At 43.8% G+C, this 26,310-nt stretch overlaps 2 protein-coding genes across 15 annotated transcripts in view; both read right to left on the reverse strand.

The window, feature by feature from the left end:
- Positions 1-464: 464 nt before the first annotated feature.
- The window catches only part of LOC100695450 (calcium/calmodulin-dependent protein kinase type II delta 1 chain), a 96,272-nt gene continuing 70,426 nt past the window's right edge, over positions 465-26,310 (reverse strand). For 3 of the 14 annotated variants that reach the window (XM_013267229.3, XM_019348648.2, XM_019348649.2), the window contains 14 exons: positions 22,668-22,770; positions 21,776-21,859; positions 21,071-21,165; positions 19,742-19,864; positions 19,573-19,656; positions 19,416-19,458; positions 17,602-17,642; positions 12,484-12,543; positions 10,032-10,076; positions 8,812-8,860; positions 3,333-3,408; positions 3,147-3,241; positions 2,237-2,465; positions 465-1,825 (listed from right to left, as the gene is read on the reverse strand). In XM_013267229.3, the coding sequence (XP_013122683.1) occupies positions 1,822-1,825; positions 2,237-2,465; positions 3,147-3,241; positions 3,333-3,408; positions 8,812-8,860; positions 10,032-10,076; positions 12,484-12,543; positions 17,602-17,642; positions 19,416-19,458; positions 19,573-19,656; positions 19,742-19,864; positions 21,071-21,165; positions 21,776-21,859; positions 22,668-22,770 (1,131 nt within the window). In that variant the 3' untranslated portion in view covers positions 465-1,821. Of the gene's footprint in view, positions 1,826-2,232; positions 2,466-3,146; positions 3,242-3,332; positions 3,409-8,811; positions 8,861-10,031; positions 10,077-12,483; positions 12,544-17,601; positions 17,643-19,415; positions 19,459-19,572; positions 19,657-19,741; positions 19,865-21,070; positions 21,166-21,775; positions 21,860-22,667; positions 22,771-26,310 lie in introns of those variants that run through there. The other 11 variants (XM_019348655.2, XM_025899864.1, XM_005465205.4 and 8 more) reach the window with 10 other exon arrangements.
- The window catches only part of LOC112846512 (calcium/calmodulin-dependent protein kinase type II delta chain-like), a 41,824-nt gene continuing 17,746 nt past the window's right edge, over positions 2,233-26,310 (reverse strand). Inside the window, exons 6-18 of the mRNA XM_025906063.1 lie at positions 22,668-22,770; positions 21,776-21,859; positions 21,071-21,165; positions 19,742-19,864; positions 19,573-19,656; positions 19,416-19,458; positions 17,602-17,642; positions 12,484-12,543; positions 8,812-8,860; positions 6,392-6,778; positions 3,333-3,408; positions 3,147-3,241; positions 2,233-2,465 (exon numbers count right to left, since the gene is read on the reverse strand). Coding sequence (XP_025761848.1) covers positions 2,233-2,465; positions 3,147-3,241; positions 3,333-3,408; positions 6,392-6,778; positions 8,812-8,860; positions 12,484-12,543; positions 17,602-17,642; positions 19,416-19,458; positions 19,573-19,656; positions 19,742-19,864; positions 21,071-21,165; positions 21,776-21,859; positions 22,668-22,770 — 1,473 coding nt within the window. The remainder of the gene's footprint in view (positions 2,466-3,146; positions 3,242-3,332; positions 3,409-6,391; positions 6,779-8,811; positions 8,861-12,483; positions 12,544-17,601; positions 17,643-19,415; positions 19,459-19,572; positions 19,657-19,741; positions 19,865-21,070; positions 21,166-21,775; positions 21,860-22,667; positions 22,771-26,310) is intronic.

The following is a 26,310-nucleotide window of genomic DNA, read 5'->3' on the forward strand; positions in this document are numbered from 1 at the left end:
GAGCTCGAGAGGATGTGGAGGGTGAAGGTAACGGTGGTCCCCGTGGTAATCGGAGCACTTGGTTATTTTTACATCAAATTATTTCAACTTGAGGTCAACATTTTGTTTTCAGTTTTATTTATACAGCTCCAAATCAACAACATTACTTCAAGGCGCTTTATGCTGTAAGGTAAAGACCCCACAATAATAGAGAAAACCCCAACAAGCAGACGACCCCCTACGTGCACGAGCTTGGTGACAGGAGGAAGGAAAAACTCCTTTTTAACAGGAATAAATCAGGGAGGGGCGGCCATCTGCTGAAACCGAGTGAGGATGAAGGGGCGGGCAGGTTCAGCAGGACTTTTTATAAGCAGCTTTGAGCATCGAAGCACAACAAGAAATGTCAAAGCTAAAAATCAGCAAAACTTCAGAAATTCAATATCACTGATGTAGAGTTCTTATAAGGAATGAAAAAACATAATTGCTCATCGGCATAAATCACATTTTATTTGAGATTTCTTAAACATCAGGCTTGTCCCATCATGGCAACATTAAATACCAGCATCCCATCATACAGTTCAATGCATTTCACAAAGACAAACCCAAAGTGTCCTGTGAAATGGACAAATGTGATTAAAGAAATCAATACAAAGCAGTTTTCTAAATATTTCAATGATGCCATTATTTAATACACAAAAACACACCTGTGACTTTCTTTAACGGCGGCTTCCTCTGCACTTAATTCACTTCTGGAATTAGAGTTTGTTCCCCTGTGTGAGCTCCACAACAACCGTTTCCCTTTCAATCAGATGGTGGCACTAAAATAACTATAGCGTAACATAATGGGGATATGAGTGTTGATCTCCTGCTTAGTAACCCGGTCAGTGATGAAAGACTGGTTAGCAAACTGATTTCAACAGTTAAACAGGATTCGACTGTGGATTTAACCAGTGGTGCATACACCAGTCAAATAAAGGTGAGAAATCTGAGCGGTTAAAATGTTCTTAAAGGTAAGTAACGAGAATGAGAAGCGGAGGGACAAGCATCAATATCACACTATAAAATGTAAACAAACAGATAAAATTCACATGATTAACTTCTTATTGTATGAAAATATGATTTGACTGGCAGCAGTCACAGAATGGCCTTTGAGAATCAGATCTATTTCTACACTCTACATTCTCCCATGATGCTCCGTGATGACCAAACTGACTAAATCAACAAATGGTTTTCCCTTTTAAACATGTTACAGTTCCTAGTAAACATACATCTGTAAGATAAGTCAACTCATATGGATGTTGCTGAAGATCAAGCAAAAAAGAGCAAATTACATCGATTACCAAAACCTACATATCACCAAAACAAAGCAAAACCGTGATTAAAAAGTAGATATGTCTTATATTGGTCATTGTGCCCAAAGGTAAAAATGTCACAACAGCACAACATGTGTAATATTTCAATGAAAAAGTCATGACTGGGAGTTTCACATGTTAGACTAGCCCATTAAAATCAAGTGGAACCAGTGGCACCATTAAAGTCCACTTCTATTTAAAAAAAGATATATATCAAGAAACCAGTAATAAAAATGCTGCAAACGGAGATATGTTGAAATGATCACCCTGCACTCTCACTACAAAATGATATTGTCAAAGTGTGAACTCCTTATTTTCTTTACATTTACTATAAACTTCAGTTCAGCAGCGACAATATGTAAACAACACACTGAGAGGGCAGAGCGAGCAAACAAGGGGGAGGCGTGGCTTAGGGATCTGATGGAAAGACGGTAGGCAGAAGTCGGTCAGCTGACTGCTGTAGGCTGGAAGGTAGTCAAGGACGGTCGTCTCAGCTGAAATTAGTCACAAGTGGAGCACAGTTAGTTCAGTTCAGTTTATATAGCACCAAATCACAGCTGCAGGTTTCAGATCTGACCCTGGGTCAGCACACCTGAATCAGATGATTAGTTCATTACCAGGCCTCCGGATGACTTCAAGACATCCTGAGGAGGTCATATGAATCAGCTGTGCCGGATCAAGGACACATCTAAAACCTGCGGGGTCATACTGTTGGCTCTCTAGCGTACCTGTTGTTAATTTTCCTCAACACCAAAGGAGCTGTACCTGATCCACAAGCCCACTCTCTCCCACTGAACTGACCAGATCAATATCCCAGAAGTTTAACTGACCTGATCCTATACCCTCATTAAAAACTGTTCCTACGTGTGTAATGTCTAAATATTATAATCTGGTGGTGACCTTACTTGGTGGGAACGGTGGGAGAGCCGGAGCGGTGGAAGTGGATATTCTGCCACTTGCTGTCACGGCGGTGCCAGATGCGAGTCTCCTCTGACTGCATGGTGCGAGGCATGCCGTTACTGTCAATGTACTGGGTGAGGCGAATGTAGGCGATGCAGGCGGCGTCATCCCCAATCAGGTGGACGTGAGGGTTGAGCAGGATGGTGTGGATGGGCTGTTTCCCCTTAGACAGAGCTGCAGAGGACGACAACACTGTGTCACAACCAAACTCTCGACATGTACCATGAACTGCACAGCTTTGGCAATCAGAGCTTATCTACCACATATTAGCTTTATAGCATCCACTGCATTATTAATAATTACAAATATGTGAAATTGCTAGGTATATGACAACTGAAAGAGGCTTCAGTGGCTCTGTTTTGTTTAAGAAACTAACTATTAACTCTGTTAATATGAATTAAATTTCATTTCATTTTCTGCTGTGGTAAATGTTGGTTTTGCTGCCCAACCAGCATTTCATGTCCAAACATGATGTACAGGCCAGTGTGTAATAAAGACAACAGAGGAGTCAGAGCTGCAACAGGAGGGACTGCAACACAGTGATGCTGTCACTCTCAACAGTGGGTCACTGAGTCATGTTCTGCATGCTCTGTCTTTCTTATGGCTTATGGATATAACAGCTTTACATTTCTGCTTTTTCATTTATCTGAGTGTTGATAAATAATTTATGCACCCAGACATAAAATATACTTTGCTGTGTAAAAACAAATAGATGGGACTGACAAATACCCAAATGTAGACTTGTTGTAATGTATCAGACATAAAAAATGCTCTTGTGGCCGCCACAGGAAATATGAGCCTAAACCTGGACAGCTACGATGCTTCATCAGCCCATGTGCCGCAGGAACACTGTACCGTTCTCAAAGTAGAAGCGGTGGAAGTCTGTGCCCTCCACCAGGTTACCCAAAGCTTCAGGTTCAAAGGATGTGAGACCAGGATCACATATCTTCCTGAAAGAACACAGGAAACACATCCATTAGCTCTATGGAAACATATGAACATGTGAGAGTTTACTGACAAGTATTTTAATGATTGACTAACGTGTAGGCTTCAAAGTCTCCATTGTTAATGGCCTCAATCAGCTGCTCGGTGGCCTTGATGATCTCCTGCTTTCGAGCTGAGAGACAGAGGCACATGGCTTTAGTTTGGGATATCGGGACAGCTTTGATATAATGAAAACAGTTAAAGGTCAAAAACAGGGACACAAAGACAACATTCATCATCACAGCATGAGCATGGGATCCACCTTAAATAGCACCATGTTACATGGAGATGGAGGAAAAGCTGGGAGGTCAGTGTCGTCAGCTTCGATAACATTACCTTTCGTGCTAAGAAGGTTAGCTAGGAAACAATGAATGGACAGAATAAGTACTGATGTGGCTTTACATGCAAGCACTACTGAAAGAGAGTTACACAACACCATCAAGTCAAACAGTAGAGACGTAACAAGAATCTGAAGTTACTGCACAACATAACCCAAAGAACACGTCTTCAACACAACTCCACCTGCTCATTGGCTGCTGCTGTGACAGGCTCAAGCTGGCAGTTAGACTCCAGCATGACCAGTTTCACAGCCAGTTTTCTTCTGTGCACTAACGAGAGTTTTATAACAAGGTTTATTCTTGTCAGACTAAAATCTGCCAACGATGTTTCTCCTAAATGACAAGCAGAGCTTGGAGCTCAGCGTGTATGTCACTGAGTGAGTAACCGGCCATCAAACACCAAACCCACGACTAATAACACGCTGCTGTTGTGCTTTCGAACAATTTTCACCTCCAATCCAGAAGCACTAAGTTCTAACTGCTGATGGGAATCCAGATAATCTCTGAGGCGATCATGTCAGGGCAGGTTTATGTGTCGGGACGTTTTCATGTTTGCTCCGTTTATCCATCAATGCAGGGATTTCAGGACTGTGCTATAGACGGCAGACAGTTGGTGCTGTAAGCCACCACCTCTGATGATGACTGTTCCAGGTCGACATGTGTCACTCCTCTCTCCTGTCCGTCCTGCCGTGAAGAGATGGGTTCCTTACTTTGTGCTATGGATTGGCTGTTTGGTCACTCCTGTGTCGATTCCACAGTCTTCCACAGATCGCACAGAAACACCTTACATCTGGGTGCTCATTGTTTTTGATGAACCTGTTTCTGTACCTCTGAGGGTGTTGCTAGTGCAAGTGTCGTGGGATATTAAACTTGGAGAAGTTTCTCAGACTCTCTGCCACATGTGGAACAACATTGTTGTTTCACTTGTTGGTACCTCATTAAGGTACCTAACACTTACCTAATAAAATAGCATAGATATTAAAACCATCCATGCAACATGCAATGAAACTATGCAATATTTCACCATCATGTAAAGAAGGAGTTACAGGCCCTTGAAGTACACAGGGTTGGGTTCAGTTTGGTGCTGATCATTTCCAATATTTCTGATCACTCATAAGTTCGTCAGTACGGGAGATAACCGTGAGGATACAGAGTTAGGAGCTCGGTTAGGAGAGGTGATGATCAGCGAGCAGCAGCATGGCTTCTTGTGCACTAACAATGTGCTGTTTGATTTGAAAACACTGATGGTGATGATCAGAAGGAGCTGCAACGTGTCTCTGTGCATCTATAGAAAGCACATCACAGCGTGCCAAGAGAAGAACCGGTACTGCATGAGGAAGTCAGGGGTGGCAGGTGGGTTTAAGGTGCCATGAGGCTGAAGCTGCAAAGAGTGGGGGTAGAGTAGGTAGAGTGCAGGCAGGGTGAAGCCAGTGGAGATGATTATCAGGGGCTATTTATGACAGAAGGAGAGCAGGAAAAGGCGAGATTTACAAGATGCAAGTGAGACCTGCTATCATGTACGCTTTGGAGATAATCACATTACCAAAAAGAAAAGAGGCGAAGCTGGCAGAGCTGAAGATGTTGTGATAAGACTGTAGCATGGACAAGATTAGAAATGTGAACATGGAGGCAGGAGGAACAGAGGCACACCACGGAGAAGATTCAGGATGTGGTGAAGGAGAACACGCCGAGTGTTGGCGAGACACGGGCGGATGCTAGGGACGGGGTGAGATGGACGGAGATGTGATGACTCGTAAAGGCAGCAGCCAAAATAATATGAAGGAAATGGGTTTAATTCACTGAATAAAAAGAAAATTAAAGGCAACATTTGGCAAGTACTTGGACACAGCTAGAGGTGAGGCAGGTGTCAGGATGCTGAGCCACTCCCATGTACTTCTAAGGCTTGTAACTGAAAATGTAGAAGTCTAATTTAATATTGATGATTAAAAAACAACAACAAAAATAGAAAACACAGCTTAGGGGGCCTGCTGTGGTTTTTCACCATTATTATCATTATTATTGTTGTTAACTTTATTAACAAATGCAGCAAATGTGCGGTCCCTACACAGGAAGTACACAGGTACCCTGTCAGTGTCTTTAATATCACACGATCACCTAAATGCCCCTTTTTTGCCTTTTCTTTCTGGAATTTTGCAAAATAATAAATCCAACATTTGTTTACAGGTAATCAGTCACATTTGATCTATAATCAAAAAATAAACAACAGGTTTTGGCAGGACTTTGGTCAAAAACAACAACACTGAATAAAGCACAAAACATGAAAGAAAGAAAATCAACAGTCACAATGTTGACAGGGAAAAATAAGGATCTGAGTCTAAACTCAGTGGCTTTCTAAAGAAAATGATACAACTCCTTATTTTAAATGAAGCAATATGAAAGTCAAAACCTCAAATCCAAAAACTGCCAAAGCAAAAACTAAGGACTACGTGTTGTCATGACAGTGTGTGGCCAGTGAGTGGCGCTGTCACACAGCTGCAGGTCCGTTGAATGCTTAAATAGCTTGGTGACCAAACATCTATCGCTCGCTCTGTGTTTTTAAAGAACCTGTTGGAGCTGAGTTGAAGCAAGCGTCTATAAGCAGCAGAGCTAAGGACACACACTCCTCTGAGGCTGTGGGAACACTGCTGTCATAACATTAACACAGAGCGTGAGAGAAAAGTGCTGATCTGGCATTTTCATTGATTTAACTTTCAGATATTATTATTATCAAAAATCAGGTGATGCGCACAGCGTCGGGCATTAAGGAGTGCGACTTACACTGGGAGTCGATGGAGGCACAGTTGCTGAGAGGCACACCATTCTGGGGGCCAGGATCCTCTGAGCATGTTTGACAGGGGCCGCAGTGACACATGGTGTGATGGTCAGTGAAAAAGATCAAAAAGGACGACGTGAAGAAGAGGAGCACGAAGGCAGCCGCCAGTGCCCGCAGGATATACTGGCAGCACTCCTCACCACTGGGCCAAACACTGGGAGAGTACCAGCAGGAGGAGACGGAAGAAGAGAAGGACGAAGCAGAAGACGATGATGACAAAGAGCACGAAAGGCAAGGCGTGGGTAAGAGGCAGTTGGATGAAGGCAGGTGAGAAGCAAAGGGGTCTAAGTGCTTAAGGTGGTAGATCTGCGGACTGGGGCAGGGAGACTGTGCTGAGATGGAGAAATCAGAGGATGGAGGAGGAATGAAGAGGAGAATGAGATGGAGAAAGGAAAACAAAAAATGAAGAATACTGACGATGAAAGGCATGCAGGAAATGACAGTGACAGAGCGTGTACAGACATGTTCATGGAAGTAACGATGAACAGCAGTAAGACGACCCCGGTGCCCAGCATCCAACGCTTTACCACATCCCTGAATCTCATCTGTGCTCCTCCTCTCCTCTTGCCTTGCAACTCCATATTCACCCTGTTTTGTCCACTATCCCTCTCCGGCACATGTCCACCTCAGCTGTGGCTCTCCAACTCTGTCTGCCACCCCTCACTCTCAGCTGTCGCTCTGATATGCTCATTTCTTATTCGTCCTGGTCACCCCCAGTGATAAGATCTTAGCATCTCTGCCACCTCCAGCTCCTCCTCCTGTCGTTTTGCCACTACCACCTTCCCTTTCACTCTTTAGATCACCAATCATCCACCCACTCCACCCTGCCTGCACTCTGTTCTTCTTGCTCACCGTGTGTTGGCCCCGGGTATTTATACGCATCTTCATCTGATTTCATTTACACGGGTGTATTCTGTCTTCTAATGACCTTCATTGCTCTCATGTGCAGAGCATATCTCTGGCTCTCCAGGCTCTTTTCTCTTTTCTCCAAATTATAATGTCATCTGTGAAGATCACAGTCCATGGAGGCTACAGGACGTCAATCATTACAAGTTCTTCTGGGTGAAGGGTGCACATGGTTACCATCACACCGATAAACCACATAAAATAAAGCTGTTAGAAGGACGTGTAACAGTCTCCTCATGGCTGGCAGCACTGATGGAATGTGGATGTGACATAATGAGGTGACGAACACTAAGTTTAGTTCAGATGGAAATCAAATCCAAGATTACTGACGGTTCTCCATCTGCATGCTCCTCCAGCATCAAAATATAAAATCACCTGGCAACTCTTTGGAGCTGAGCAGGCAGGTGTGTGCAGGTGAGCGGGTCACCTAAATGTTCCTGCTCTGTAGCAAAGACAACACTGCTGAGGTAATGCTATTGCTAGCTAAGGCAGACAAACATAACACCTGTCCCCATGGCAACTGTATATAGAGACACAGGCTGATTGTATTTTAAACGTATTAAAAATCAAAAGAAAAATAAAGATCAGAAAAACTCCCCCAGTGAAATCAAAAACCTGGGAGAGGCTCCAGCCTCACAGCAGCCAGAGTGTTTCAGTTGAACCAAGACTCTGAATGAGCAGAAAGCTAAGAGGAAAGCTACTGAGCACCAATGTGAGTTATGCAACATGAACGACCCCATCAGCATGAAACATCTGAATGTTCAAAGTTTGTAAATTATTGAGAAATCTGTTGTATCCAAAGGTCACTGCTGTAGGGAACACACAACACATACAAAACATACATTTTCACTGCTATGCAGATGACACCCAGCTCTGTCTATGAAGCCAGATACAAAGAAACTCATTGGTGTGTTTTATTTGATTTATTTTTATCCACAAATCATGCAGGACACAAACAAGTTGTTAACACCACCTTGGCTCTTTGTGAGTCTCTGCACAGACAGCATGCAAACTCTCTAAATACCAAGAGAAAGACGCTGTGTGTGTCCTCATGGCTCATTTACAGAGAAACAACCTGTAACTACAGTTTACCTACAGCATGCAGTCACTTTGCACCAATGTCATGTCTTTGACACGGTGCTCAGTGATGGTGGTGACTCTCAAAGTGGAATTAATAAGAATCAATAAGAGAATCGATAAATTTGAATCTGCAGTGATTTTGATAATAGAATCTCATCAGTTCCCGTCCTTACTGATAAATCACAAAGATTTAGCTTCTCGTCTGTCCTCGTGTTTCTTTAGATGATGGCACATTGTGTGTTTGACATGCCATACTCAGACCCGAGTGTGGATGGTGACATTGAACTCACTGACTAATGGAAAAACTTTACAAAGTTTGATTGGTGCAGTGTCAGCCTGCTAACAAGGTGGTAGTTTACATCATGCTGGACCTTCCTACCTCTCACGTCCTCATCCTCGATGGTAGTGTTGGCACTCTCGCTGGACTCCTGCAGAAGGACAAACAAGAGGAACCCTGAGTATAACCAGTATAACCAGTTTCACTGACATCACTATGCTCCATGTTCACTCGCAGGCATTTTACCATCACCTACTTGAACACCTGTTACAAAGCAACTTGGAGTTAGATATTCAGCAGTGACCAGATGGCAAAGCCAATGAAGACATGGTGGGATATCAGTTTGGTTTGCTCAGAACTCAGCATCTAGAAATCATTTCTCAGTGTTGTGTAGCTCAAAATGATAGTTTAAAATCGGATGAGACAAGAAAAGATGACCTTGTCAGGACTTTAGACTTTCTTCATGGTCACTTCATTACCAACGTTGGTTTTTCCCCTTTTTTCCTTTTTAAAGTCTTACGAAAGCTGAAATCTCTTCCTTTAAAACTTCATATATTCAATAGTTTTTTTCTTTCATGGACCAAACTGTTGTTTTGTGTTATCATTTTGAGGTTTCACAGTGGCACTTAATCTAAATGTGATTAAAGTGGGTTTCCTGAAATATTTTGTCTCCATTAAGGCAATTTTATCTTTAGCAGCATCCTCTTCATCCCTTTAATATGTTGCATTCCTTGGTCAAGTGAAACACGCCTACACCTGCATATGCATCTACACAGCAGACTATGCACATATACCATATGAGCTATCACAATATCCTCACTCCACAAAGCAAATAATACAAGCATGCATTTTTTGCTACAAAGTCATCTTATGGATTTACACGTTGGTGTAGATCCATATGTTTGCACAACACAGTGGACTGAGAAGCATTGAGCTGAGGACGGCTTTGGTATCCATGCTGTTGTCTCTTTGCTGTGGCCAACAACATGCACAGCTCCTTGGTCACACGCTGTAACAGCACATGATGATGGCAATGCTTCTCCAAACACCGCTACAATCTCAGCACGATGTTGTGAACAATTTGAACATTAAACATGATATTCGTAACAGTAACCAAGATTACGTCAAAATAATTACATGCAACAGTTTATAACGTGCAACATTTCACAGATTTATAAGCCCACTGTTTTCTTGCATGAAGTTGAATAAGAACAACGGCACACAAACACCATCATTAGAAGCAACATTAAGCTTCTAGTCTACATGGTGACTAACAGCAGCAGCAACTACAGCTTCAGACCAGCAGGTGATCAGCTGTATACCTTATTTCCATCAGCTGGGTTGTGGATAACAGTGGTTTGAGGCTCCTGATTCGAGAGGACCAAGAGCAGGAGGATTAGTCAGACTGGCACACAGGCATTCAGCAAAATGGACTCAAGTGAAAGTAGTGAAGGAAAGTTGGGATTTAACAGCTGCTATTTAGGGAAAACAAAACTACGACTACAGCAGTGACTACAACTGTAGACACGAGATGATTCTGCACTGCAACAACACCCACAGATGGTTCTACTTAGTGCTGCCGACAGGATGACAACGACTGACAGAAACAGACATGGTGGTGTAATATATGTTGTTAAAGAGCTGAACGCTCACTGAAGGCTTTAAAGAAAAGGCAGGAACTTGACCAAATACTATAAAAGTGCTTCTATAAAGAGAAGATACAAAAGACACATGATCAGGACGGTTTCCCTCTGTATATAAATTCCACATGCAAAACTCACTGCAGCTGCTAACCTGAGGCAGACTAACTCCTGTCACAGGTGAGGGTGACGCTGTGAGTGAGCTCTGTCACTGTGACAGAGGTACGGGACCCACCCACAATTATATTGGTGCAGTTATTGGATTTGTCAGCTGACGGTAGAAGCAGTGTACGGCTATGAATGCTGTGCAAATACCCCACATGTTTAAAAATAAATACATGCAAGGATTTCCAAGAACCTGGAAATATTCATGTGAATTGCATTGTTGCATTAGCAGACTTGCAGGATTCAGTTAGGAACATTTAGAGAAGGATGTGGATTTGGTGACTGATGTCATCTCATTCATGAACCTGGGGTTCATTTGGAAAAACAAAAAGCCCTAAAGTCTGATATCTATTTAAAGACGAGCTTTAATCATAAATCACGTCTGTAATTCCAGCACATGTTACGGGTTTGTCAGGTTAAACTACTGACCCAAAGGAAAAAACTCAAGTTTGGGAGATCATCGCTCATTCTCTCTTCCACAATGGTTTCCAGCATCTTTTAATAGTGGAAGTACTGTCACATTACTCTGCTTCAACTGGACACCCTGATTAGAACATCAGCTTTAATCAGGCAATTATTTCCTCATGAACTGATGATCACAATCAGATTGTTCTTAAAGTTCAGCCTCGACATGAACGGGTCCCAAAATAAAATACCTCATAACTGTTCTCTAGACTTGAAGATGGGATCAATTTCAGGTCCACGTGAGGTTATTTTTTATAGAAAATCTACTTATGTTATCCTCTGCTTAGGCCAGACACTTTATTAGGTACACCTTTTGTGGTATATATTCAACAAGGTTTGGAGCTTTTTGTCCAGACTGACACGACAGCATCGTGCAGCTGCACCACATCCCAGTGGTGCTCTGGTCTGGGCTGATCTCAGTATGGGACATTAACCAGTTGGAACCAGCAGTCACGAGATCATGGTTATGGAGGGACATGGTTGAATGACACTCAGGTTGGCTGTGCTGTTTAAAGAGTGCCCAAAGAAAACAGGCCCCATGTCATCACAGCATTACCAGAAGCCATCTATGGCAAGGTTCCACACTTTGTGTATTTAGGGATGTTCTTCTGCAGACCTTGGATATAATCAGTATCTATTTGACTTACTGTTGCTTTCTTATCAACTCGAAGCAGTTTGGTCGTTCTCCTCTGGCACCGAAAAGACGTCTTTGGCCCAAAGAACTACCGCCCACCGGATACTTCCTCTTTTTGTACTATTCTCTGTAAAGCCAGGAGATTGTGGGTTTCTTCCAAGTAGCTTGCTGATTGGGTGCCTGTGTTGGCGAGCAGTTACTGAGGTGCACCTAGCAGACTTTCTGGTGAGTATATATTAAGTTCATGAGGGAGGTGAACTAAGCCCAACCTGGTGTGAATACTGGCATCCAGCTGGGCAAGAAGAAAAAACTATAACTTGTGATTTGACTTTAGTGTGTTTCATAAATCTGGTTTTATGAATCTGATCTTTTTTCCTTCTGTGTTACTAACAGCAACCTTTGTACCTGCCGGCCTCTATCACGCTTGTGTCTCATAGTAACTGTGGTTACACCTCATGTGGACCAGAAATGTGATTTCTCAAGAACAGCAAAACGTCATTTAAACAATAATTGTCTTCTACGGTGAGACACGCTTGTAGGTCGAGGAACTCCTCCATCTTCATACCTTAATTGTCTCAATGCAATAACAACCAACAGTGTATTAGCCACAGCTTGCAATGGTCCCAGTACCATTACAGCTGGCATCAACAACAAAGGAGAATGTAGCCCACGTGCAGCAATGGAGCAATGTACAAAGCTACCCTCATGTTACACGACCAATAAAGACGTTTCAAATGGAAAGAACAAGAAAACAAAAGTGACCATCGACAACAGAAAGTAAAATATTACACAGAGCAGAAGTAATGAAAAAATCTATAGTTAGAGACAGAGTCATGCAAACACAGGCAGCAAGGCAGGCAGACAGTGTACCAGAGAAGGAGTGGGGACAGGCTCTTTAGGACTGGTGACCACATTGGCCTTGTTGTTGATCTGGAGAGACAGAGTGGACAGACAGGCAGGTAGATGGAACAGGGCAGAAGTGACAAGGCTTAGTGTCCAAACATTCACTCCTCAGGCAGCTGCTGTGGAAGGAAAAGTGGAACATTGTGCTCAGGAGTCGCCGTCACATGTGCCTCCCCATCGGGAACGTTTCAGCATCAGTTCAGAGGTCAAAGAGGCTCATCAAATAAACTTCCTCTGATCAAACCTCTGATCAAGAAATGTTATTAGGACAAGAGTTAATAGAGCGTGGAATATTCAAAGAGTTTAGATCCCCAGAGTTCAAAGTTAGACAGCGAACAGAGCATGGAGAGGAAAGTATGACCCAGATGCTGTCAAGAATTTAATAAAGTAAAATGACACACAGCATGAACCAGGCTACAACAATAGTGTCGTACTCTCTCTTTGTCTACTGCAAGACACTGGTTATTCAACTATGTGTCTTCCCTTCACTGGCTGGGCTGACAGCACAGACAGCAGCACAGACAGCAGCAGCACAGACAGCAGCACAGACAGACAGCAGCACAGACAGCAGCAGCACAGACAACAGCACAGACAGCAGCGCAGACAGCAGCACAGACAGCAGCAGCACAGACAACAGCGCAGACAGCAGCGCAGACAGCACAGACAGCAGCACAGACAGCAGCAGCACAGACAACAGCACAGACAGCAGCACAGACAGACAGCAGCACAGACAGACAGCACAGACAGCAGCAGCACAGACAACAGCACAGACAGCAGCGCAGACAGCAGCAGCACAGACAACAGCGCAGACAGCAGCGCAGACAGCAGCGCAGACAGCAGCAGCACAGACAACAGCACAGACAGCAGCAGCACAGACAGCAGCGCAGACAACAGCACAGACAGCAGCGCAGACAGCAGCGCAGACAGCACAGACAGCAGCACAGACAGCAGCGCAGACAGCAGCGCAGACAACAGCGCAGACAACAGCGCAGACAGCAGCGCAGACAGCAGCACAGACAGCAGCACAGACAACAGCAGCACAGACAGCAGCACAGACAGCAGCACAGACAGCAGCACAGACAGCAGCACAGACAGCAGCAGCACAGACAGCAGCACAGACAGCAGCAGCACAGACAGCAGCACAGACAACAGCACAGACAACTGCACAGACAACTGCACAGACAACTGCACAGACAGCAGCAGCACAGACAGCAGCACAGACAGCAGCACAGACAGCAGCACAGACAGTCAGACAAAAAGCTGATAAAATGCATCGTTTTTCCTGGAGAAAGATTCTCAGTATCAGTGCTGACTCGGGTCCTGCTGCTGATTATTCAATACATCAAACCGTTGCTGTGATTACTTTGATTAAAGCTACAGCAGGTTAGGAGATTTTAACAGACATCACTGTGTGAATGATTTTATATAAACACACGCACGCACACACACACACACACACACACACACACACACACACACACACACACACACACACACACGCACACAGAGCTAAAAAGAATCAAAAGGAACACTTTTTAAATGCGTTCGACGTCCTGATCTGACCCGGTGAGCCACAGTGTGGGTTGCTAATCAGTTTCAGCTGTTTTGGTGTTCATGAAACCAACAGGTGCACTTGAGGGGACTTTACAGGAAGAGCCCACTGACATTTCCTCCCCTTTTATCTTTTTCTCCCCACTAGTTTTGCATTTGGCTGGAGTTAGTGTAACTATTGGTAGCATGGTCCGATACCTGGGCCATACAGGGGTTGCACAGGTGTTTCAGAAATGCACTGGCAGAAAGTTTGCTGTATCTTGTATCACAGTCTCAGAAATGTAGGAGAGCCCAGGAGACGGCAGTCACTCTAGGAGAGCTGGACCAATATCTGCTCCTTTGTGTAAGGAGGAACAGGATGAGGACTGCCAGCGCCTTACAGCACAACCCCAACAGGCCACTGGTGTGAAGTCTCTCACAAAACAATCAGACGAAGAAGAAATACAACAATAACTGAGGCTGTAGAAACTGCCAGAGGCTCACAGGTTTGGTCATGAAGCCTAAAGAGATATCAGACAAGCAGAGACCAGGACAACGCCTGACCTCTAAGGATATATCCAGATGGTACTCTTGGCTACAAGGCAATCATATCAGAGGCAGACAGACCACAGCTCGAACACTCGAAGAACATCTGGGAGAAAATGAAAAGAGAAAAATACAAACACCAAGTGGCTGGTGGACATAAGACCAGAGAACAAGATCCAGTCAGCATCACAAAGGCAGACATCCAACGACACGTGTCTGGAACGAAGAGCTGGACGTCACCAGGACCCGACGTGAGCCCCGTCTGCAGGCTGAAGAAGCTGACAGCGCTGCTTGATCACCTGACAGGACAAATAAGGGCTGATTGTGAAGGATCTGCACAAGGGTACACCTGTGCTGCTCCAAGAGCACCAACTCAAGACAGATGGGATAAGGAACAGGAAGAGGAACTATCATGGATGACCGAGCCCCCGGGCCACACAGGCCAGCCTCGCTCCTCACATGCATCCGTGACCCTTAGCTGCCCATGACCCTGTTCACCACTGGTTTTTAGTAGATACTGACCACTGTATACTGGGAACACTCCAGAGCTGCAGTTTTGGAGATACTCTGTCCAAGTGTCGCTCCAACCGTTACACGTTTTCCTGTTCACTCACGCCCTACTATACCCCGCCTACTAACAGAAGGAGTGATGAAGAGATAACAGAGTTATTGATGTAGTGTAGTGTGATTCAGATATTTAGATAGCATTATTGCCAGTTTAATTTCCTTTTAAACTGCATCTATAGTTGTGCCTGAACAGCACACAGTCACATCAGCATGTTCTTTTCCTTCTGAATGCTTTTGTTTTAGAAATGTGGAACATGTGTTACATTTACACACCATGGAGACGCCGACTTTAAGAAACCCAAACAACGAAAAAATTATACAAGGAATATATGTGATCACATCAACTCCACGTAGACATGAAAATCAGGAGATTCAAAGAATCTAAACCACAACTATGGACACATTCAGCATCTATGGGTCAAGCTGTAGAGCCAGATCTGCACATCTGTGTCAGTGTCTGCGGTTCAGTCTGGGCTGGGGACAAACTACATGACTTTAATACTGACAGAGGAACTCCTGGTTTTAAAGTCCACATGGATCAGGAAGTGGAATCTGTTACACTGATCCATGCAACACAGAAAAAAAATGATTACTGGACTTTCAGCGTGAAACTAGCATTTCTCTGAGCATTAATCTCTTCAACACTGCTGTATGCAGAAGAAGAAGAAAGCTACAGACTTTGTACCTTTGACTGTACATAAGTGGGTATTTGGTCATCAAACATGCAGGAGAGCAGCCGCAGTGGTTATGAGCTCAGGTCAGAGCAGGTGGACCTCACACAGAAAAGCTTTAAAATGTTATTTTTGATTCGGACTTCTTGGAGTTAAAGTTAGAAAGAATAGTACATGATGGAAAAACGTCAACACTGATGATTATTAGTATTTCAGAAGACACAGTGCTCTGAGGTTTCAAACCTTTTTCTGAATAAAATGTTTAACACAGATTTAAAGGCATCTCTTACTGTTATAATAACAATGATAATGCCACTTTGACCCAGTAAACCCAAACTATAGTGTTTCTCTGTCTTTAGTCATGCAGAGCCTCCCCAGCCTCAAGCACCACTGTGACTGTGGTGGAGACCAAACACAGTGAGGTTTCTATTGCCAACGACTACTTCAAAAGCTGGTCTGGCTAAAAAGCAGCAGACATACCCTCACGTGTTCTGCACTGTCCGTCTTCCTTTTCTGCATGAACACAGGAAACATCACCTTTGTCTCATCGTGAAAGGTGAACTCACATCGATCCACTGCATGTGCATTTGTGTCCAAAGTAGTAAATCAAACCATGCAAAAACATTTCCTTTCACATAATTCTATTATGCAACAAGTCAAATTCATAAAACCAGCAACAAGTTTTTAACAGGTCATGAAGACAAGCGGACAACCACAGGCAGGAACTCGCCACCACCAGCGGAAACACATGAGTCACTCTGAGAGGCTAGACTGTGTTTGAAAGGAAAACCAGAACCAGAGCTAAATTTAATGAGCCTCAAAGATGATGCAGCAGATTTCACAGTACTGTCAAATCAAACAACAGCAATGCTCCGGAGCTCTGCAGAGCTTTTCTTCCTCTTTCTTTCTGATCATTGAGCACACACACAAAATAGTTTCTCTGGGATTTCTAAACATGCTGTTTGCCAGGCAAGCAAATGACCTCAAAGCCCATCTTGTTCAATCTACTATACAACTATATGCACAGAACCAAAACCTACAGAACCTGCAAGTCCAATAGCAAATATAATACTGGGAAAAGCAGCATAACCTAGCATACCAGCAGTAAACAAGGAGGATGACTCTGCAAACGGTCAACTGTCCATATATGTACGTTGACATAAATACTACTGATCTTCATCAATGCTAGAGTCTCAGGAGTTGGAGCCAATCCCGGCTGTCTTAGGGCGAGAGGTACAAGCTACACCTGGACAGGTCACCAGTCTGTCTCAGGGCTAACACATACTCACAGACAACCATTCACAATTTAGAGTTTCCAGTTAACCCCACTAACTGCATGCCTTTGGACTGCTGGAGGAAGGCAGAGTACCCGGAAAGAACCAGCACATACACCAGGAGAACATGCAAACTCCACCCGCCTGATGGTGGAATTGAACACAGGACCTTCTTGCTGTGAGGCAATAGTGCTAACCACTGTGCTGTCTCAGACGCACATACGCCAAAAAGTCATAAAAGGGACCTAAAGAGTTTATCTTCATGTACACACACACACACACACACACACACACACACACACACACACAGACGAGGGAATCATTATTGGAAAATATGTGTGACGCCTGGTGGGAAGGATGCATTTCTTCTATTAGTGTCCATTTTGTTGACAGTATTCAAACATCAACACATGAGAGCAAACCCACGGGGGTCAGTGGGGTGTGTAGTACTACCTGCTGTCAGCTGTAAAATAAACCTGAAGTGTGACGGTACTTACTTTGACACCATCCGGTTTTTTATTCAGCAGGCTCTTGGCTGCTGTGGAAACAAAGATAACAATGGGAGGAAATCAGATGCCAGCTGGAACCAACAATTACACAGGCACATGCACCGGGTCCATTCAAGGCCGGCCAATTACCAGCAGGCTCAGAGTGGGCCCTACTAGAATTGGAAGCAGAAGAGAAAAATGCAAATAAAGTCGGGAGACGAAAAAAAGCCCAAAGAAAACCGTAAATGAGACGGGAGCATGCGGTTAGATTCACCTGATAAAACCTCAGGAGACACGGAGCACATTTAGAGGAAACTCTGCTCTTTTAGCAAAAACACCTGCAATTTGTAATGACTGAGCAGCAGCTCGGATTGCTTTGTTCACGTATTTGTGGCCAATTAATTAACACCTACTTTACAGCTGACATGCACGGACGCTGTGAGACATGAAGCAGGTGATTGTAGTGGCAGGGAGAAGCAGTGTGGTGCAGATTTGGGGTTTTGTGCATCGTCTGTCAGGGTGAGACTAAATCACAGACGTGTGCATGAAGAGTAACTGATGGAAGCTTTGCAGTGACCAAAGCTATCTTTTAGCGGCCATTGAAGAGAAACGTCTTTCTGGGCCAATATTTAAAGGAGATGCAGTTTGATATAATTAAGAGTTTATTTAGGAACAGCTGAGCTTTAAAGCAGGAATTTTAATAACTTTTTCTATGCTCTGACTTTCCATCGATACAGCCAACAGATACATGTCATCACTACTTTATATCATTCAACAGCAGCTCGACTGCTTTCTTTGCTGTTGTGAGAAACACACAGAGCACGCTCCATCACAAAGTCAGTGCTCTCCGTCTACATACAGCAAACTTCTATTAAAATACATCAAACTTGTTTTTAACTGTTTTTATAATCCGTGTGATGTTTTTCTATTGAAGGTAAAATTACATCATAACATAAACTGTCTTTGAGACATATTTACACATATTGAAAGGATTAATTCCAACATGTGATAGTTCTGCTTTGTCAGTGGGTCTAATATATTTTATATGTATATTTAACAATATAACCTCTGACTGGAAGTATTACACAGAGCTAGTTGCAGATTGTAAGTGAGAGACGTCTGCTTCCCTCTGCAGTCAATACTGAGGCCGTTTCTCACAGTACAGTCTGCAGGACGGCAAAGGCAACAAAATTGTCCAAACTATTTTGTGCATCGTAAAGCAAATCAGCTTTTGATTCCTCTAGAATGACCGCTAATGCACAAGCTGTCAGCTGAAAAGTCCCACAGTGGAGCTTTAGTAGACACGACATGCCCGGAATCAAACCTGGCAGTGTAGCTTAGCGCTGCAGAGAAGTGCTAGCTACAGCGAGGACTCTTACCTTATACATGAGTTACCACACAAGAGGAGGAAGAAAGAAAAACACAGGTAAACAAAGGGGATCAACTCACAGCTGAGACATTACAGAAGTGAAATGAGCAAACGTCAGCTTTCCTGTCATTAGTCATAAAGACAAAAATCAATATTTGCAGACCAAGTTGAAATGCTTTGCCCTTTAAAGGCACCTGTAGATGGGATGGTATCGATCTGTACGCTCATTCCAGTTTTTGTTAATGGCAGCTTAAAGGGAGCACAGACAGCTTAATGGGCTCTAAAGGCCAGAACATCAGGAAACAGCAGCACTCAGAGGCAGCAGTAACCCAGGACATGTGAACCACGGGGTTAAGGTGCCACTAGTGTCATGGGTAACAACGTTTAACGGCATTTTAGGGAATCAGTACAACACGGGCCATGATTAGCTGTCAGTCTTTATTCCAAGGCCTACCTGAGAAGTTACGGGTGGCGAGCATTGTGGTCAGGATGGCACCCTGAGGAGAGAGAAATGGACAGTGGTGTGTCACAACTGGATGAATATTACATGTTTTTAGTGACAACCACAAACTCTGTTCACTTTCTTAAAGGATGTGCACCACAACACCTACCTTGAGTTTCCTCCTAGCATTGAATTTCTTGAGGCACTCCACAGTCTCCTGTCTGTGCATCATGGATGCTACAGTGGAGCGTTGCTGTGAAAACACACAGGCAGTGTCACAAAGCTTAAACGCTGTTACACAACCTGCCCTGATCAGGGTTAGTGTGTGTGACACCTACGCAGATCCAGGGGTGTTTGAGTGCATCGGTGGCCGTCACTCTCTTGGCAGGGTTAATGGTCAGCATCTTATTGATCAGGTCTTTGGCCTCAGGGGTCACTGTGTCCCACTCTGGAGAGGGAAACTGTTCAACGACAGACACAACGAAACCCATTTGGTCAACTCTGACACTGTCCTGGTTCCTCTGCCTGCTGTGCAGCAGTCATCCTGAAGCCTTTGTCACTTTTAGATGTAAAATAATACATTAATGATATAAATGAAAGCACAATAAAAACTAACTGAACAGTGTCTCCTCTCCTTTGTGTAGGTCAAATCTTGAAGTTGAATGTTCTAAAGCTCAAAATGCTTGTAGTACTAATTAACATAGATTTAGGGACTGCTCTGTATTGTGTTGGTTTGATGTAATGTGTAACTGTGTTTCTCTTTGTCATCTGAGGGTTTGGTGAAGAAACCAGGCACGGCTGATACGGACGAACTGATCATGCGAGTGTATTTAAGGGAGTCTGTCGGTGCATTAAAGACACGGGAGATGTTACACGATTCATTTGGCTTTTCCTGTGTAAGTCATGAAAAAGGGGGCAGGGCTGTGGATAAGGGATGCTTGTGTAATGCAAATGTTAAAATGTATTGATATTAACAGTATGTCTCTCTGTTCTTCCTCTGAGAAGTGCAGCAGGGAGGATCACACATGTTTTACAGAACTGCTGCCTGTTTACTGCGGAGGGCTTTTCAACACAGAGGAAACAAGACTTCATGTAGCTTTAACACGCAAGCCAAAAACTGTGAACTGTTCCTTTGAATAGCTCAGATCAGCTCTGACTTAGTCTTTAAATGCAGCTCTGTAAAGATCCCTGTGCCACTGACAGACTGCACAGACTCTCACAGCAGCAGAATCTGTAAACCTACACGAACCAGACCGGCAAGAGACCAGCTGGAGGAGCCACGGCCGGCTAAGGCTTCATGTCTGTGCTCAACATACTGACAACACTGAAAATGCAGAAAGGAACTAGCATTGATCTTGGATAAGGAGTCAGTGTGGCTTTTAAAAATGTGTTTTTGGCAAAGCGTGAGCGTGTTATTTAAGTCATATAGTATATCATACTTTTTTTAACACTAATGTCTGATGTGGTTTTATCCTAAAAACTAAAGCACTGTTAGAGCAACATGTCATCTGATGAACACAAAGGATAGAAGCCACAAGAATTGAATTTTTAAGTAAAAGTTTAGCTAACCGTTATTGTGAAAAGTAAGATATTTCTCTACACAAATGTGGAAAAATGTCAAAAACAGTTGATACAGGACTGCATGACTGTGTGTGGCTGCGACTCACATCATACGCCCCAGCTTTAATCTGCTGGTAGAGCCTGTGCTGGTCCTCGTCCCAGAAGGGAGGATAGCCCACCAGTAAAATGTAGAGGATCACTCCTACAAGCAGGCGAAACCAAACACCGTCATGTTCTGGTCAAAGTTAACCTGCACTGAGAGCTCACTTCTTTCAAAACAAACATTAAGCAATGCAAACCAAACCTCAGGAATAAGAACGTCAGCTAATATTACACGAGAATAACAAAAAACCTGTTTGAGATAACTTTGCATTCAGCTGATTTTAAATGAGCAGGAGAAAACAGGAGCATGTTAGGTTCTGTATGTTATACATGTAGACAAATAAGAACCCAGGACACTGAGCGCTTCTGTTTGCTGCTGTTACAGGGACGGTGTTTTTTAATTGGCCATCTGCCTGGAAAAGATGAAAAGGGCCTGTATCTGACGATAAGACGGTGCGACCACAAACACAACACCGCCCATTGTTGCTGTGGTCTCAGTGAGTCAGCACAGGTGTGCACCAATGTGTGTTTTACACAATGTGTTTCCCACAGCTCCAACCAGATGGCCTGCTTTCACTAATGTGTGCAATAAGCATGATTAATTCAAGAGGCTGGACTCCCAAAGAGTAGCACAGCAACACTCAGGACCAAATGCTGCTACACTACAAACACTGTCGCCCGACGTCATCGCAGCAAGTTGTGTCTCTCACCACAGGCCCACATGTCCACTGGCTTGCCATAAGGATCTTTCCTCAGCACCTCTGGAGACAGGTATCCTGGTGTCCCAGCAAACCCTGAAACACAGACGCATAAATATGAAGCTTGTACGAGACTATCCGAAGCTCGTTACCACCGTGTCTCAGTAAGTAGGTTAGGACCAGAGGCCTCGTAAAGTTAGGTTTAAGAGCTGTAATCAACAAGCTCAGAGGCGTGAAAGCACTCTGCACCAGGTGTGTGGTTTGGCTCACACACTCGTACATGTTCATGGGGGAAATCCAGCTAGTAGTTAAGTTAGGACATCAAATGAACTGGTTCCAGATGGAAGCTGGTGCTGGGGGAGCAGACTAATTATCTCAGTGCTCCACAGAGAGTAGATGGAGACAAGTAGGCCAGACTTCCATCCTAATCCAACCTGAGCCGGCAGCAGTGGAACACCTAGTCTCTTTAGCTGGGTTATTAGGGCTGTGATGACAGCATGACACAGTCGGAGAGACAAAGTACAAAAGCATGACAGAAATGAACCGGCTCATGTTTATTAGAAAACATACATTTGCATTTTGACAGACTGTACCTGTGAAAAACAGGTAACCTATATGTTGTGTCATTTGTTTTATCATTACTGCTTCAGTTGTTTCACTCACCAGTATTTAGACACATCCCAAAATTACAGATCCCCATCACTTTGATGGTATGAGTGCACACTGACAACTTCATCTTTAATAGTTCTTGACATATTCATGTTAAAACATTGTGTTAGGCTTTCAAATAATCACCTGATATATAAAGGTTGTAGCTCTGACACAGGTGAAGTCATGCTAACAAGGACAGTCAATTAAAATGACTGAAACAAATGAACCAGACTGAGATCATGAATGCACTCACCAAACCATGCCTGCTGATCTCCTTGAACTTCGATGGCCAGGCCAAAGTCTGCCAGTTTAACTGCAGCCCCCTTCAACTTGCTGGCTAGAAGCAAATTCTCCGGCTTGGAGTGAAGAAAAGGTAACATCAGTATCCTGCACTGGTTCAAGACATGAATTTAAAATGAGACTCAACATGAACCAAGTACAGACTTTAGCACAGTTTGGTTACTAGCAGCTAGTAGGAGGGGCTATCACAGAGCACAGCATCATCAAGGACTGATGTCAGAGTGCGTTCAGGCATTCGGGCATCAGACTAATCGCTGGGCTGGAGGCCAGCTGTAACTGGAGGAAGGCACGTGGGAGTCAGAGGCCAGCCTCTGCACACAAACTCAGCACCGACTCATGTTGATCATAATCAGGCTCAGTCTGAGGTCACGGCCGACTTCAGCCCAGCTGCACAACTGGATGCGTTTCAATAAAAACTGAGTGTGCGAGCCAGGCGGGTGTGAGGGGCTGCAGGGTCGGAGAGGACACATGAAGCGCTTGTTGACATATTCAAAGCAGCTTCCTTGATGGAAGGAAGTGAGTCAAAATGACAGACACACAACAACCAACAACACAAGCTGCTGTTGATCAAAATGGAAGCTAGGTTTGTTTTCCAACCACACCTCACTGTCAGTGTGAGCTTCATTAGGAGTTCAGCCAATCATCCTATCACACACATTTATTCTCACTCTCATGTAGACATAAAAAAATCCAGTTCCTGCCAGACTGAGTGTTTGGATGGTACCTACATTAAGGTGAAACATGAAAGTAACACCTGCACTGTGATCAGAACCAGGCAGATACAACAGGCAGAAACGCTTTAGAGACAAATCCTCATCTTCACCTGGATGATGACATCACCATGTCCATCACAGTCTGTTACAGGTACACTGGCCGTACATTCTTCTCTTCTGCTCTGTTATCATAGCTTTAAAGGACGGCTTAACCCTTTAACTGTTACATTAACACACATTTTAGAATAAACAACTATAGGTATGACTATTAAAGTAAAACTTTAAATAATAATAATAACAACATTTATTCCGTGAATTTTCCTAAATGGGGTTTATCATCGTGTGTGTGCTGAGGATTGGACTGTGATAAAGGTTGAATAACTACAGCAGGGCCAACAGACTGAGGACAGAACAGATACGTGCATATCTGCTGAAAACTAATGCAAGCAACTAAATGATGCTGCATCAGACAGACTGATGAAAGGCTGCAGAACGGGCTGGAAACAGGAGGCAGATCATTCCTGTCAAAGCTGAGAAAGTTGAACTTTTTTAAATGCATTTGCCATTTTGCTGCAGCCAGCGGTGTGGCTCATTTTAAAATGTACTCAGTTTTCAGAATGATCCGAATCCAAAATCGGTCTTTGAATTTGTAATCTCAGAAGCTTTCCTTACAGGCCTCCCGCTGACAGAGAAGAAGCCACGTTCAGCTGTATCGTTAAATATGCAATCACATTCAAACTTCATCAATCCTAGAATCGAATGAAAATTCGGGAAACTGTCGTCGCATCAGAGCGCTTCTTTCTTGGCTGACTAAAAGCAGGCAGAGCCAAGCCTGGGTCGCTTCAACATTTACTCTGTAACTCTTCTTGACTGCAGATGAAGGGAAACCACAGCATCACATCAGGAACCCTGCGCTGCTTCCTGTGGTACTTGTGCTTATCTGTTGTTTCATGCAGCACTGGTAAGTGTACAAGAAGCCTTTCCAGTTTCTCAGCCAATCCAATAAAAGAGCTACCCACTTATATGCATACACAGCATACACGGCATACACAGCGGGTAAACTCAGTATTGAGCACATCACCAGGTTTCTAAGTAAATATTTTTCTAATGGTTTCTAATCAATGGTAATAACTGATATGAAATTCTCATCAATGTTGGTAACAACCAATAGAAAAAATATAAATATAATATAAAAAAATGATTGAACACTTATTGAAATGTATTTAACACTTTGTACAGGAGCCTTTGTTGGTGAGGACGCGTCCTGCTTGGACCGTTCACATGCAGTGCTCAGGTGTGTTCTTCCACAGTCTTCAGATGGTGGAGTTTTATGTGACCCGTGTAAAAATGCTGAACTTTCATCTTTTACAGAAGGTTCATTTTTCCAGTTATCCTTCTTTCAGTTATTTGAGCGTGCCAGTGCCCCGCTCCATGATGTTCCCACCTCCAAACTTTAATATTGGTGTGGCATTTCTGGGGTGATGTGCCGTGTCTTTGACCTCCAAACACCTGGTCAGCCTAACCCTGGTAAAATGAGGTGTTTCCACTTCTGGATGATGGCGCCCACGGTGCTCACTGGAACCACTAAGTTTGGCAACAAGAAACTGGTGAAGGTCTTGAGAGCTCACTGGTTTGAGTTATATATACTATAAATACACTCACATGAGATGCTTTTCGTGTGACACCTTGGCAATGAGACTCCTTTTCATAGGCCAGAGTTGGGACCAGCTGATTTGGACTAAATGGTGGGATTGCTCTCTAATTACCGGCAGATTTCAGCTGGTGTCTTAACTTGTGGACATCTAAAGTTTGATTCCTTTGCATGTGTCGACTAGATGGGTCGTTAGCAACACCTGGAGAGAATTTCCTGTCAGTATATTTACTCCTGTCATCAGTGCACACTGGTATTCTAAACTGAAGTATTTCGAGAAACTGGTCCGACGTCACGTCACGTCCTGCCTGCCGCCCACACTCGACCAGCTCTGTATGTGAACTGGAGCGAACAGACCTACTGAAGACGCCATTGCTACAACGCTCCACACCACCATCTCCCACCGGAACAACACCACGCTGCTCTTTGGTGACTTTATCTCTGCTTTCAATATGACACTCCCAGACAGACTAATAGTGAAACTGCTGGATCAGAGACTTCCTGTCAGACCGTGTACAGACAGTTAGAGTGGGCCTCATCTTTCACCGGGTCTTTAAGCTGCTGCCGTCTGGCAGGAGATTCAGGCTGCTGAGGTCAAGGACGGCTTTTACAACAGCCCTAATCAATGCTAACAGCTGACCTGACTGGATACCTCCCTGGACCAACAACAACAACAACAATATTTATAACAGGGTGCAATAATAATAATGATGTGCAATAAACATACACTTCTTCTTTTTTTATTAAGTTGTTGTGCGGTGTCGTGTTGTACATAGTGCCGACGTGGGACAGGTTTCCAGTTTCATTGTACTATGTATGACTGTGCAATGACAATAAAGACTTATCTTATCTCTCACTGGACGGACAGATCCTGGAACCACGACAGAGATAAAAGTCACTGTGGTGCCAGAGCCATGAATGACTCAAGATCACCGTCCTCGTAACATGCCCACTGTTATACACTCCTAAATGTAGTAACACTGTAGTACACTGCATCAGTGCTGTCTGCACTGTTCTTCTTCCCAGACTGATGCTAACGCTCAGTCACTGAGAGCTTCCTCTCCTGGTTAGCTGAAACGTAGACAGAGAACGCTGACACTCACTCATGGTGGATATTGGGCTGCATACCCCGAAGATTTGCAAATGTGCTTTATAATCTATTTATGATCGCTCAGATGGGGCCATATGGATGGAAGGCACCCAGTGTGCTTTAAGGGCTGCTAATGAATCAC

This window comes from Oreochromis niloticus, linkage group LG3 (genome assembly GCF_001858045.2).
Source record: "Oreochromis niloticus isolate F11D_XX linkage group LG3, O_niloticus_UMD_NMBU, whole genome shotgun sequence".
Taxonomy (NCBI): Eukaryota; Metazoa; Chordata; class Actinopteri; order Cichliformes; family Cichlidae; genus Oreochromis; species Oreochromis niloticus.